This window comes from Xiphophorus hellerii, chromosome 3, assembly GCF_003331165.1.
Source record: "Xiphophorus hellerii strain 12219 chromosome 3, Xiphophorus_hellerii-4.1, whole genome shotgun sequence".
NCBI lineage: Eukaryota > Metazoa > Chordata > Actinopteri > Cyprinodontiformes > Poeciliidae > Xiphophorus > Xiphophorus hellerii.
The window spans coordinates 21,230,467-21,242,735 of record NC_045674.1 but is presented as its reverse complement, the minus strand read 5'-3'; the positions used below and the strand labels follow the sequence as shown (position 1 = coordinate 21,242,735).

The following is a 12,269-nucleotide window of genomic DNA, read 5'->3' as shown; positions in this document are numbered from 1 at the left end:
AGCTCCTTTCTATGAGTAAAAAAAAGAAGGAAAATGAACAGTCTTGACAATGAAAAGCATCTATTCATTAAATTTATTGCCATTTGCTACATGGTGCTGAAATGTGAACACTGCTAGTTGATTTCCACAGTTTGCTCCTGGATGTATACGATGTAGTGGTGAGTGTTTTCTCCCTGAGTGAGGACCGTTAGAGCATCCAGGCCATGTCCATCCTCCACCACCATCACCTGGTTGCCATCGAGTCCCTCATCTGCATTCACCACCATCAGCTGGTTGCTGCAGTCACCCACTGCATGATCCTGAGCAACCTGCACCTTTACCAATAGCTTAAGGTCAATGCAGATTCAAAGAACCAATCAGTTTCAGATAAAGTGCAGTGATTATATTTACCTGCTGTACTACAGTCACTGTGCCTGGAGCCATTGCTACCATGGAGGCTACTGCACTGTGAGTCTCTGAGCTCAGTTCAGCGATCTGCTGGACATTGCCTGAGAAAATGTATTCAAGTATTGTCATCACTGAAGAAGAACATCAGTTTTACACAGTAAGTAAATGAATACTTGCTGAAGTAGTCATTTTCTTTACACTATTTTACGTGTTGTTCTGCAACAGCCACACCTTGAATATTTCTACTTGAATTCCATGTCCCAGCTGAATAAAAATATTTCCACACCATCACGTTTCCACCACACATTTCTTGTAGAGCATGAAAGTTACATTTTGGTCTCATTTGACCAGAGCACTTTTGCAAAGCACTCGAAAAAGAATTAGACATGAGCAACACTATTTGTGCCGGAAGCAGCAAAAAAAGTGAATGCTGCAAAAGGAGTTTCACAAACTTGGCTAATAAACTAATTGTGCTTTTATCATGCTTACTGTTGTCCTCCAGGACTGCTAAAGGTGCTTCTGTCAGGTGTTCTTCATTCTCTACAGACACATACTGAGCTTCTGTCTCCTCAGCCACCTGCACAGGCACACAACAACAGACTGCATGAAAAGCACTGAACCTGACAAACACAAGACTTACTTTATAGTCATATCACAGGGCACCTGCACATTTTTCACATACTATTTCTTTTTCTTTCCAAATTTATTAAAATGTACAGCCAGGAAGTAAGGAAGGAAATATGGTGGGAAAACAAATGCTTATATGGAGTCATGTTGCACAGACGGATGGACGGACAGACAGACAGAAATCTGTTTGTTCTTGTTATTTTGTTTCTTGTGTATTTGTATACTAGCTACCTCCCAGTTACCCTCGACCACTTTCAAATTGTGTTTAGTCTTCAAGTGACGGGTCAGCTCCCACTTTGTTCCATAAACAAACTCACACTCTGGGCACTTCATCCCACCTAGCACAGGAGAACAACAAGAAATGAACGTAGGCTGACCACATTTTTATGCACAAATTTTACACATTTGAAAGCCAAAGTCTTCTAGCTTTTCATTGCATTCCTTTAATTTTCTGTCTAGTATATATTCCATACTGCTGTGATTAAATGGAACTTCAGAGATTGTGACAGATGTGGTGACAGAGTTTGGAGTTAAGCACCTTGCTGTTTCAGGGTTTCAGAGTTTGGCAGTCCTGGTCCAGCATTCTCATAAGTTTCTTCTGGGTGCTTGATGTTGAAGTGTCGCTTCAGAGCACCAGCAATATTACATGAATAATGGCAGTGAGCGCAACGAAATGGCTGAAAACACAAATTCATGTTACAGTATGAATCAGATTAGATTGCCAATGACAGTGGGTTTAGGCATTTTAGTCTGTGTGCAAAATCTCTGTGTTCAAACTACACTTTGTTTTACAAAAACAGATGTTATGTACATTATTTTCTGTGGATCGTTAAAAATAATAGAAGTACAAACTGAGGTTGCATTTATTAAATGTGGATTCCTACCTTAAACTTAGCATGTTGCTCCATGTGTCTGAGCAAGGAAGGTTTAAAAACAGACGTAAAAGGACACTCCGAACACTGAAACCTCTTCCCTGAACGGACACAGAATGTTTTCCCCTTTGATTACCACCATTTGTTTTTACACTTCTGCTAATCTATGCCAATAGCTTAGCCATATATTGCCTACCTTCATCTGTGTGATTCAGTCGGTGACTTTTCAGCGTGAGCTTAGATTTGAACTTTTTACCACAGTGATCACAGAGATGATGCTTCTCACTGCTGTGTCGGTTCATGTGGGTCTTCAGGTTACTCCGATTGCAGCTCGAGTAGCTGCACACACTGCAGACGTAGGGCTTCAAACCTAACCAGATTGACACACACACACGCACACCCACCCACACACACACACACAGGATTCACACTTCAGAATCATACATATTAATATTTTCTTCATTGTGCATCAACAAAATACTAAGAGGTCATTCCCTGTTATTCCCTTTCATATCCATAACAAGGTTACTCCCTGTTATGGATATGAAGGCAATATGTCTGTTTAAAAGGGGCCTTGTACTCAAATTCATAAAGATACTAGGTGACAAACCAACATATTTAAACATTTGGAGAATAAAAATAATTTTTAAAAAGTTATGCATTTATATTTCAAATTACAAACCATATTATATTGCATAAAATTAAAATTAAATACATTGAAATTTACTATAATATCAAACAAAGTTAAAGAGATAGAATATTTTTTACAAGGCACTGTTTTGTATGGCTACCTATGTAAACAGAGTGGCATTTTGCTGCAGTAAAATAGTCAAACTTTGGGTTTTCTTTGACAATAGAATTATTTTTTTTGGCTCGTTCGCAACTGCAGCTATCACTGCTGATGAGTGTCAAAAGCACCCCCGAACCAGCAGAAATGTGAAAGCTGCAGCTCTGATTTAAAAAAATGCCAGCGTCCTCTGAGACCTTCATTAACACCTGTGCTGGCTATCTGTCTGCAGGCTTCTGCAGCAACTCAGCCTGAGAGCAGCTGTAACTTCAAGGTAAACAGCTCTTCAAGGTAAGCGGGAGTGTGTCAGAGGCCGGGAAAAACATGTGGTGGTAAAAATTAACAAGCAAAACAAACAGCTGCTCAAGTTGAGCTACGTAAACAATCTGAACCACTTCACGGAAAGAAAAACACAAGAGGGTAAAAAACATGGTGCAATATGTCGAACAGACAAATAAACTGTTGCAAAGACCCTCTAGATTACATCTGGTCATTCGCCTCAGCAACATAAGTGTGTGTTTTTAACTTTCTCTTCCTTCCCTGTGGAGGGCAGGCAGAAGCAGAAACAGATGGAAGCTCAGCTGACAAAGTAAGGATACAATCACCAAGTACTATGAATGTTATTGTTGCAGACCTCAGCAGCGATAGCGTATTTCATTTGAGTTTCCAGCACACCTTGATGGGCCCAGATGTGTTGCTGAAAGTCACTGCTGTTCTTCAGGAAGTAGGAGTCACAGTAAGGGCACTTCTCTGCACGCTGCACCATCGGTCCTTTACCTCCAACAGGTACTTTATCTGTCAAACACATATTAACAAAAAACAGAATCATGAAACCACTGACTGGCTCCTCCACAATGAAAATGAGGAAAATCTTACAAGTCACAACTTTTTCAAAGGAAACATTTAAATGCAATTCCAAAATGAAGACATTATCGAAAACCGATTGTATTGTTTGTTCTGTTTTACTAGGAATAAATTTGTTTTTCTTACCTGGGTGGGATGATTTAAGGTGGTGCTTTAATCTGTGCTGTGGGTAAGTGCGTCGACAGATGGGACACACAGCACAGCTCTCCTGTAAACAACAACAACATGGCATCAGTAGAAATAAACAAGAGCCTTGCAAAACTTTTCATACCTCTTCAACTTTTTCACATATTCATTGTATTTTTTTAGCTTTTGTGATAGATTATGTTGAAATTCTAACTCTGAAAACATACTGTGTACTTATATACACCCTGCTCTAGGTCAGCTCAGTCAGATTGAATGGAGAGCATCTGCAAACATCAGCTTTAATGACTTCCCATAAATTCTCAATAGGATTTACATCTAAACTTTGACTGGGCCGTTCAAAGAACATATTTTGGTCCTAGTGTATATACAACTAAATGAGTGATCATGCTGGAAGTTGAACCTCCATCATAAATTTTTGCATAATACAACAGATCTCCTCTGACTGGTTACCTGTTCATGTTGAGTCCTCATATGTGCCTGCAGTTTGTATTTGTCAGGTGTGGAGTATTTGCAGTCAGGACTCGAACAAGGCAGCAGCAGGCCACTGTGCTTCTGGATTTGGTGCCGTTTCAGTGAGCTCTTGGTGATGGAAGAGTAGCTGCACTTTGAACAGTAATGCAAGTGTTCCTTGGTGTGTGTGCGGACGTGGACGTTGTAATGAACCTTGTACCAGAACAGCTTACCTATGAGGGAGAGTCTATGGGATTAAAGCAGCTGGTTCCACAATACAAAATAAAAAAACAAACAAGAAAAAAAACAATAAAACATAACCACTATTATCTCACCACAATATTGACATTCAAGGTCTCCGTAGATTTTCCTGAGCCTCTGATAGGTCTCCATATCGAGGCGGGTTTTCTGAAGAGACGAAAACACTTGCTCAAAGGCGCTCTGATAGAAAAACAAAAGGAAGCAAAGAGAAAAACTTTGAGATCAAAACAAGCAGGACTAAATAAACTTGTGATAACCTAGTGGAATTTTATAGAGAATATTTGTTGATTATGGTTTAGGATAATTTAAGATAAATCATTGTAAAATCTCTGTATATTGCACGCTTCTTCAGTAGGAGGATGTTTCTGAACAGTGTTGCAGGACATCTTATATTTGATAAACAGACATCTATTTTTATTATTTTTCTTTAGTCACATTTTGTTGTCTTCTTCTAGGTTCAGTGCCAAGCTTTAATTAACCGGTTTTGTTAAATAATACTTTGCGAATTTTATTTCCCCCTTCCTCAGTACAGAAATAATATAATATTATGTAAATCAAAATAATTAAAAGATTCCCAAAGCAAACTAAGTTTCTGTACAGCTGGATTTTTCTGGTCTTGTGTAAGAAAAACACAAATCAAGCTACAGAGTTGATTGAAAAGAGTATTTTTTAAAATAATCTGAACAATAATGCAGCCATTAAAATTTAAACTGTGAACCAAAGTAGTGAAACAAAGTCATGGTTCCATTATATTTCAGGATGCTACATTATCTCTAAATGTACCTTCTCTGCAGGTGAAGTTTGGCTGACTTCTACCTGGGAGGCTGAAGATAAATGTATTTCACCAGGTGAATCTGAAGAGTTAGAAACTCCTGATGATGAAGATGAAGCTGTGTTGCTGACTGCAGATGAGTTTACAACATCTGGTTGTGTGTTTTCTTGAGTCCTGTCTTTCAGAGATGAGCTGTTGAAGCCAACGGGTAATGAAGACGAATTGTTTTTTTCTGCATGTGCATCAGCAGAAGAAACACATGCAGCTGAATTAAGTAATTTCTCTTCAGCTGCAGCCTCATTGGATTTGTCCTGGGATTCTTTCTGAGCTCCACCTATGCTCTCTCTGTCTTCTTTTCCTTTCTCTTCTTCCATCATCTGCACAGATTGGGTTTGTTCTTTGTCCTGCTGTTGCTTCCCATCATTTCTCAGTTCCTCATCATCTCCACCAAGACCTTTGTTGCCTTCTATCTTCGTCCCGGCGGCCTCACCTTCCTTGAAAGTTGCTTCCCTCTCTTTTTCCCCACCCTCCTCACTTTCTCCACCTCCTTCGGGCAGAATCAGATAGTAGCTGATGTTGATACAGTTGATGAAGGTCTGCTCCATGTCCAGCTCAGGATGACTCTCCTCCAGGTGGCCCCTCAGCCTCTGCGAGCTGACCAGTTTTTTGTCGCACACACTGCACACGTACAAAAAGAGGTGCTTCCTGATGTGTGCGGCGAGTGCGACCATCTTGGTTGCAGTGTGGTCACAAAGTAGACAGGCAAAGGGTGGCTGAGGCCCATGGATCAGCAGGTGGCGCTCTCGCTCCTGCTGGTTCTTAAAGCGTCGGTTACAGGTGGGGCAGTGGTACAGGAGCTGCCGGAGGCCCTGTCGAGTCTTTAACCTGCAGAAAGTGCAGATGTGTAAGAAAAAAAATACACCTGCTATATTTTGCAAATATTTGTTTAAATCTTTACATAAAGGCATGGTTAGAAACACATTTAAGGATCTATAAGTTATTTCTGCATGCAAGTTGGTAAAATTTATTACTGGAAATCTGGGCCCTGCCCTACAGTCTTGAATGGATATTAGAAATAAACTAGAATTAACTTAAAGAACAAAATATGTTCTGGTCATGAACTTACATCCATCCATCAGAGCTAGAATGAGGATGAAGTTTAAATTAATTCCGGGCTTTTAAATGCTTATTTGAACAATTTCTTTATGTACTGGTGAGATTAGAAACATTGCAAATGAGTTGTAAACAAAATAACTGGGAACACAAGTTTGAATCCAAGTAGAATTTCTGCACTCCACAGATAGTCCACATAAGGCATACAGGCTCAAATATACACATACATCCCCACTACTGTTTTGACTAATGTCTCAAGCTGCAGAGCAACCACACATTTTTGGCCATCAACAAGATTCTTTCATTACTATGACTAAATATTTGGCTACCTTTCTTATCAGAAATGGTAAGCTTCGTGCCACAAAGCTGATCATTAATTTTGAGGGATCCTCCCTAAACCACTTTGGATGATTTGGGAATCATTGCCCTCTTGATTCTTAAATTTTAGCCATTAATCCCGATTGTCAGCACCCCTCCCAACCTCACTAGGGACAAGAGTGTTAGAAAATGGATGGAATCCCGATTGTCACTTCAGATAAATGGCAATTGGTCCAGCCTATTATAAACTGGAAACAATTCAAACACCTACAGGTGCCATCCACACTGAAGGAAGTTTAACATTACCTGGACAAAGAAGGTGCTGATCAATACTGGTTTTATAATTTATAAAATGTGATAACAGCATGTTATTTTATGCAAAGATGAGTATACAAATATGTAGACAGAATTATGCCAGGAGCTTGTTGATGGCAACACAGAGTCAACAAAGAGTCTATGGGTTCTTGTTAAGCCATTTCTACCCTAATATTAGTGTTTGTGTATGTATACATGCAAACATTTATGGTTGAGCCTATTTTAAGAATTTTAACCTTGTGTGGATTAGAGAAAAAACACAATAAATTCAAATTTTGTGATCACTTCACCTTGACAAATGTTCATGTAAACAATAAGGCACACATCTAGAAGCACCTGTTAAGTTATTGTGAAATTGATGTCCATGATGAACTGTCTTAATATTACAGGTAATTAACCTCTATGAAGGATCACACCTTAGTTGCTGGTAGGTCTGGAGGACACCAGAGTCTTTCAGGTTGTGCCGTGTCTCCATGTGTTTCAACAGGTTCTTCACGTCAGAGTACTTTTTCTCACAAAAGCTGCAATGCTGCTTCATCTTCAGATGGACTCTCTCTGTGTGAACCTGCATTAGCAGAAATGTAGAGGCTCATTTATCAACAGGGAATTAGTAACAATCATTTCAACCTAAGAAATTAAGCTAACCTTATCAAAAAACAGACACAGATAATAAACATGAAGTTAGGAAGTGCTATAGCATCAACAAAATGTTTTATTACAACCTTAACAATGAGATGACAAATGAAATTGCCGCTAATCTAATTTGCAACGGGTAACGATAACACCACCTTTAGGTGTCCTGGGCTGAGGCAGCTGAAGGCACAGCGATCACAGCTGAACTTCTCTCCTGTGTGCTTCCTCAGGTGAACATTCAGGTTAGCTTTAAAGAACAAAATACACACAACTTAACATTTTCTTCTTTTTTCTTAATACTGAACTGTCCCTATCTCCTTCCATTAACTCGGTGAGTTACCTTTGATGGCTGAGGCATAGTCACAGTGTGGACACTGGAAGGGTTTTTCCTTTGTGTGTGTCCTCAGATGGGCAACCAATGAATGTCTGAACTTAAAGATCTTATTACAAAACTCACAGGCAAAGATCTTCAGCTTGCTCTGGAGTAAACTAGAACAAAGAAACAGAGTATATTTTTTGCACACATTAACTCATTTCATTGTTGCTGCCTTTGGAGGAATAGTGTTGTCAGCATCGTAACTAGGTTTATAAAGCAATGAAAATTTAATTTTTAACATACAAATAATTTTGATTTAAAAGGCAAACTGTAATTTTGTACAAAATTAATTAACTTAAAAAATTTATAAAATTGCTTTTGACTGATATTGACAGTATACTACATATTACTTGGTAGCATCTTGCTTGATGGAATATTCCTGGAATCCCTTGCTGGTTGAAGCAGTTGTTCCTGACTTCAGATTAGAGCTGCGAGGAGATCAAAGCAACATCACATTTGTATATGAAAACTATAATGTTTCTCATTGCTACAAATACTCATTTTCTTCTGAATCATAAATTGCATAAGATTGTTTTTCTAGTGTTTATAATTCCAAGACACGCTTTTCATCCCAAATAAAAGAAAACAGAGATTTCTCTTTACCTTAGATCGTCTTGTGGTGTCTGGTTATTTTCACAGACTGTAACTCCACTTGCAAGAAGCTGATTAGACAAAATATTCAATAAAAAAACAACTTTAAGATAGACTTCACTGATCAAAGAAAATAGTTTCTAAAAACTTGATAGAAAAATTTAATTCTTCATAGAAAACGGTGCAAATCAGAATTCAATGCAGATTTTTAAATGTACATTTGTAAAAACAAAAGTTCCTCACTTTACGAAAAGTAGATTTGTTCAATACCTAAACACAGATATCTGGGTACTGGTAACCCTAACCCTACCTAAACAATCCCAACCACATAAATTATTTTCTGAAAAATAACAAAGAAAAACTTATGTTACTTTAAAACAATATTAACATTAAAAACACTAAAAGCAAAGAAATGAATGACATCCTGTCGGGATCCTCCATTTTGTAATTCCTCATTACATATTTTGATCTTTTAGCAATATATGATGAAATAAAGACCAGGCTAATTAAGGAACAATAATATATTGTAATTAGCCTTTTTCTTATGCATGTGGCATCCCCTAGACTGTGTTACTCTGGGCAGTGAGTCTTACCACCTATAACAAACTGTCACTGCGAGATAATTAACAAAACTAGCAAAAATTTTATAATATTGCAGAAATTACCCTTTAATAGTGCAAACTAATATTTTTGCTTACCTGTTGTTGACCTTGAATAGCTGAAGACTCTGTTTCTGCTGCAGTATTTTCTACTGTCACCATTTTGCAAACACCTGCTGCATTCAAAGTAACATTACTTTGCTTCTAAAAATAACATTTGTAGATAAACTATAAAACTAGTAAAACTAGCTCAACCTGGAAGTATTTCGTCTTCTGTCAGAACAACATTAATCAGAGCTTTTTTCTGTCCCGTTGTTTTTCCTCCTTCGCTGCAAACTTGGTTGATGCTTGTGAGATTAGAGCTGCTGGTATCTAAATGTAGAGAAAAACAATTTAGTTTCCTTTAGTAATAAATGACTACAAAATGTGCCCTTGAAATAACACACTCACCTTTCTGTCTTTTCGGTCCAGATCTTGTTGGTTTTTGTTTTGTTTGGTTTGAATCTGTTCCTCTGGAACCAACATCTTCTTCTGCACCTGAAGTAATTCCTAACAAGGCTTCATCTGTTAATTGTTACAACTTAAAATCCAATTGTCATGAGGTATTATTTTTCTTTCTAACAATTGTGGGATATTTGGACAGTAAATAATCATTCATTCAAAAATGCATCTTAACAGTTACAGTAAAGCAACAGTAAAGTTTTTACTTCTACAGAAAAGCAGTAAAAACAGTAAACTTTCACAATACACTGTTTATACTGCTGGGCTACTGCCATCTGTCCCCTCTATCTTTACCATGTTGTTGGACATCATCCTCTTCATCTTCCTCTCTAAGGCAGATATGTTTGAGGATTTGTCGTTTGTTGCTGAATGTGCGATGGCAGACTCTGCATACACGCCCTAAAGCCCCATCCTGACTTTCACCTTTATAGAAGAAAGACAACAAGAAGCATTAACAACACCATCTGTTGCATATTTAAATGCTATCTGGGCCAAATGTAATTACTCTGAAGACCAAAATGACAGAATTATGGATTATATGTAAATGGAAACAGTACCATCTTTGACTAAACCACGCTGTTGCTGTCCCTCTTTGAGTCTCGATTCTTTTTCTTTCAGATTTTCTTCTGCACTCTGAGCAGCAACAGTGGTCTGGCCCATCAAGTCACCCTGTAACTTCTTTGTAGAACCTTTTGGTCTTCCTCGTTTTCGCTTAATTGGATTGTCTAAGAGCCAGAGCCAGTAACAAAGAAAAAGAAAGAATAATGCCAATTTCGAATGTGTTTCAGGATGACAAAATTTTTTCTTTGTTCTAATTTTTGTTTGTATTACATTTCATCAAGTTCATACATGGCTTCATGCAGTAAATAGGATACCGTTTGAATACTATATTTTATGTTAAATAATAGTACTTAATTCTTGATTGAGTGAATGGAGTAATGCCAGTTGAGATAACTTGTAGGAGATTCTCGTAACACCATAGTACTTTTACCTAACAGCTTCTCCACAGGCTCGGTTATGAGCGGCTGCAGTGCAGTAATAATGCTGTCTGGGGACTCATGCTGGGGGTGATTCTCAGAGCAATGTGTCAGCAGCTCGGAGCGATTGGGCGAGAACAGGTTGCACAGGCGACACATGAACACAGAGCCAGCTGGAGGGACAGAAACGAAAAATATTCAAGGTCGGGGTTACAGAGATCAACACACGAGCACCATACAGCACCTTTCAAAAGTATTCATATCCCTTGAACTTTTGCACATTTTGTCATGTTGCAACTACAAACTCTAATATGTTTTACTAATATTTAATGTTATATTATACCAGTTAAGTTATATATTAATGTTTTATGTTGCAAATCAACACAAAGTAGTGTGTAATTGTTAGGTGCTACTTTTTTCTTTTACACAGATAGAATTTTGTGTATGTGTTTGAGTCAATAGCTCACACTGCTGCAATGACAAATCCAAATCTTTTTGGATATTTATCTACCAGATATACACTTCAAGAAAGATTTGTTTTTATTATCCTTTGCAAAATGGCTCAAGTTCATTCCAACTGGATGGTGATTGTGAAAGTTACCATTTTTAAATGTTACCATAGACACTCCATTGGGTTTAGGGATATTCTTTAATATTAAGTGCACTTCAAACCTCTTCACAACTTTGTCCCTGGAATATCTGTTGCTCTTTGTGATGCTTTTTCTTCTCTAATGTTTTCTATAACCCTCTGAGGTCTTCACTAAAGATCTGTGTTTATACAACGATTAAATCACACAATAAAAGTAGCTGATTACAAACATGTCACATTTTTGACACTTGTTTGCATAAACCTTTGAAAATACATATAATTTTCATTCCACTTCGCAATTATGACTGCCGTCTATTATAGAATAATCACGTTAAATACCGTGAAGTTTGTAGCTCGTGACAAAATGAATGTCACATAAATGTTATGAATACTTTTGCAGTGCTACTTGTATGTAAATACCATAGTGACCAAAAACAAAATGAGGACACCACCAACATATTCGCGTTGAAATTAACAGAAATTCTTACCTGCTTTTACTCCATTCATTTTCTGTCAAGCGCCGACAAAAACAAAAAGGAAACTAATTATGCACTGGCATGAGAAACGTTATGGCAGTGTATAATATCTAAATAAACATTTTAAAAGTACATTTACTCCAGAAAGTCACGAATATCTGTCGAATCTGCGACACAAGTCTCTCCAGTCAGCGGAAGTAAATAGCACAAGCAGCAGACTGTCTGAACAGGTAACCTCACAGCGCCCCTAAGTGACGGGAAGATAATACTGCAACTGCACAATGCAAAACGCATTTAAATAGAGAAAATAAGCGTGAAAGTAAGTTAATTTGTCCAGTGAAAAAATAAGTGTTTAATTTAAGGCATATAAAAGAAACATTGGGCATAAAGGAGATTTAAGAGATATGGTTACTGAAGTTGTTTACAGTTGTGTCTTAAGAAGGCTGATTACAGTGACTGAAGACACAATCAACATCTTATCAACAGGTTGGCTAAAAAATGACTTAAATAGTAATTATATAAGCAGTCATCAATACTTAATTTTCATGGCATATTATATTATTTTCTACCTGTACAAGGTTTATTTATTTAGTAGCAAGAAGGACTTGAAATTA

General features: G+C 37.6%; 1 protein-coding gene across 5 annotated transcripts; it reads right to left on the bottom strand.

Moving 5' to 3' along the window:
• Window positions 1-55: 55 nt before the first annotated feature.
• Window positions 56-11,854, bottom strand: zfat (zinc finger and AT hook domain containing). Of its 5 annotated transcripts, XM_032559179.1 has the most exons (25): window positions 11,789-11,822; window positions 11,668-11,689; window positions 10,605-10,763; window positions 10,171-10,338; window positions 9,908-10,036; window positions 9,563-9,676; window positions 9,368-9,484; window positions 9,212-9,288; window positions 8,526-8,584; window positions 8,273-8,350; window positions 7,887-8,035; window positions 7,702-7,793; window positions 7,330-7,478; window positions 5,179-6,052; window positions 4,470-4,575; window positions 4,135-4,367; window positions 3,664-3,745; window positions 3,349-3,468; window positions 2,083-2,256; window positions 1,899-1,987; window positions 1,553-1,691; window positions 1,246-1,352; window positions 877-964; window positions 391-488; window positions 56-314 (listed from the first exon to the last, which is right to left on the bottom strand). In XM_032559179.1, the coding sequence occupies exons 2-25, from the start codon at window positions 11,684-11,686 to the stop codon at window positions 114-116; spliced, it is 3,621 nt and encodes a 1,206-aa protein (XP_032415070.1). In that variant the 5' UTR covers window positions 11,687-11,689; window positions 11,789-11,822; the 3' UTR covers window positions 56-113. The 5 variants fall into 5 exon arrangements, with proteins under 5 accessions (XP_032415070.1, XP_032415069.1, XP_032415073.1 ...); XM_032559178.1 differs by having other exon boundaries at window positions 11,668-11,854; XM_032559182.1 differs by having other exon boundaries at window positions 7,887-7,948; window positions 11,668-11,854.
• Between the last annotated feature and the right edge of the window lie 415 nt (window positions 11,855-12,269).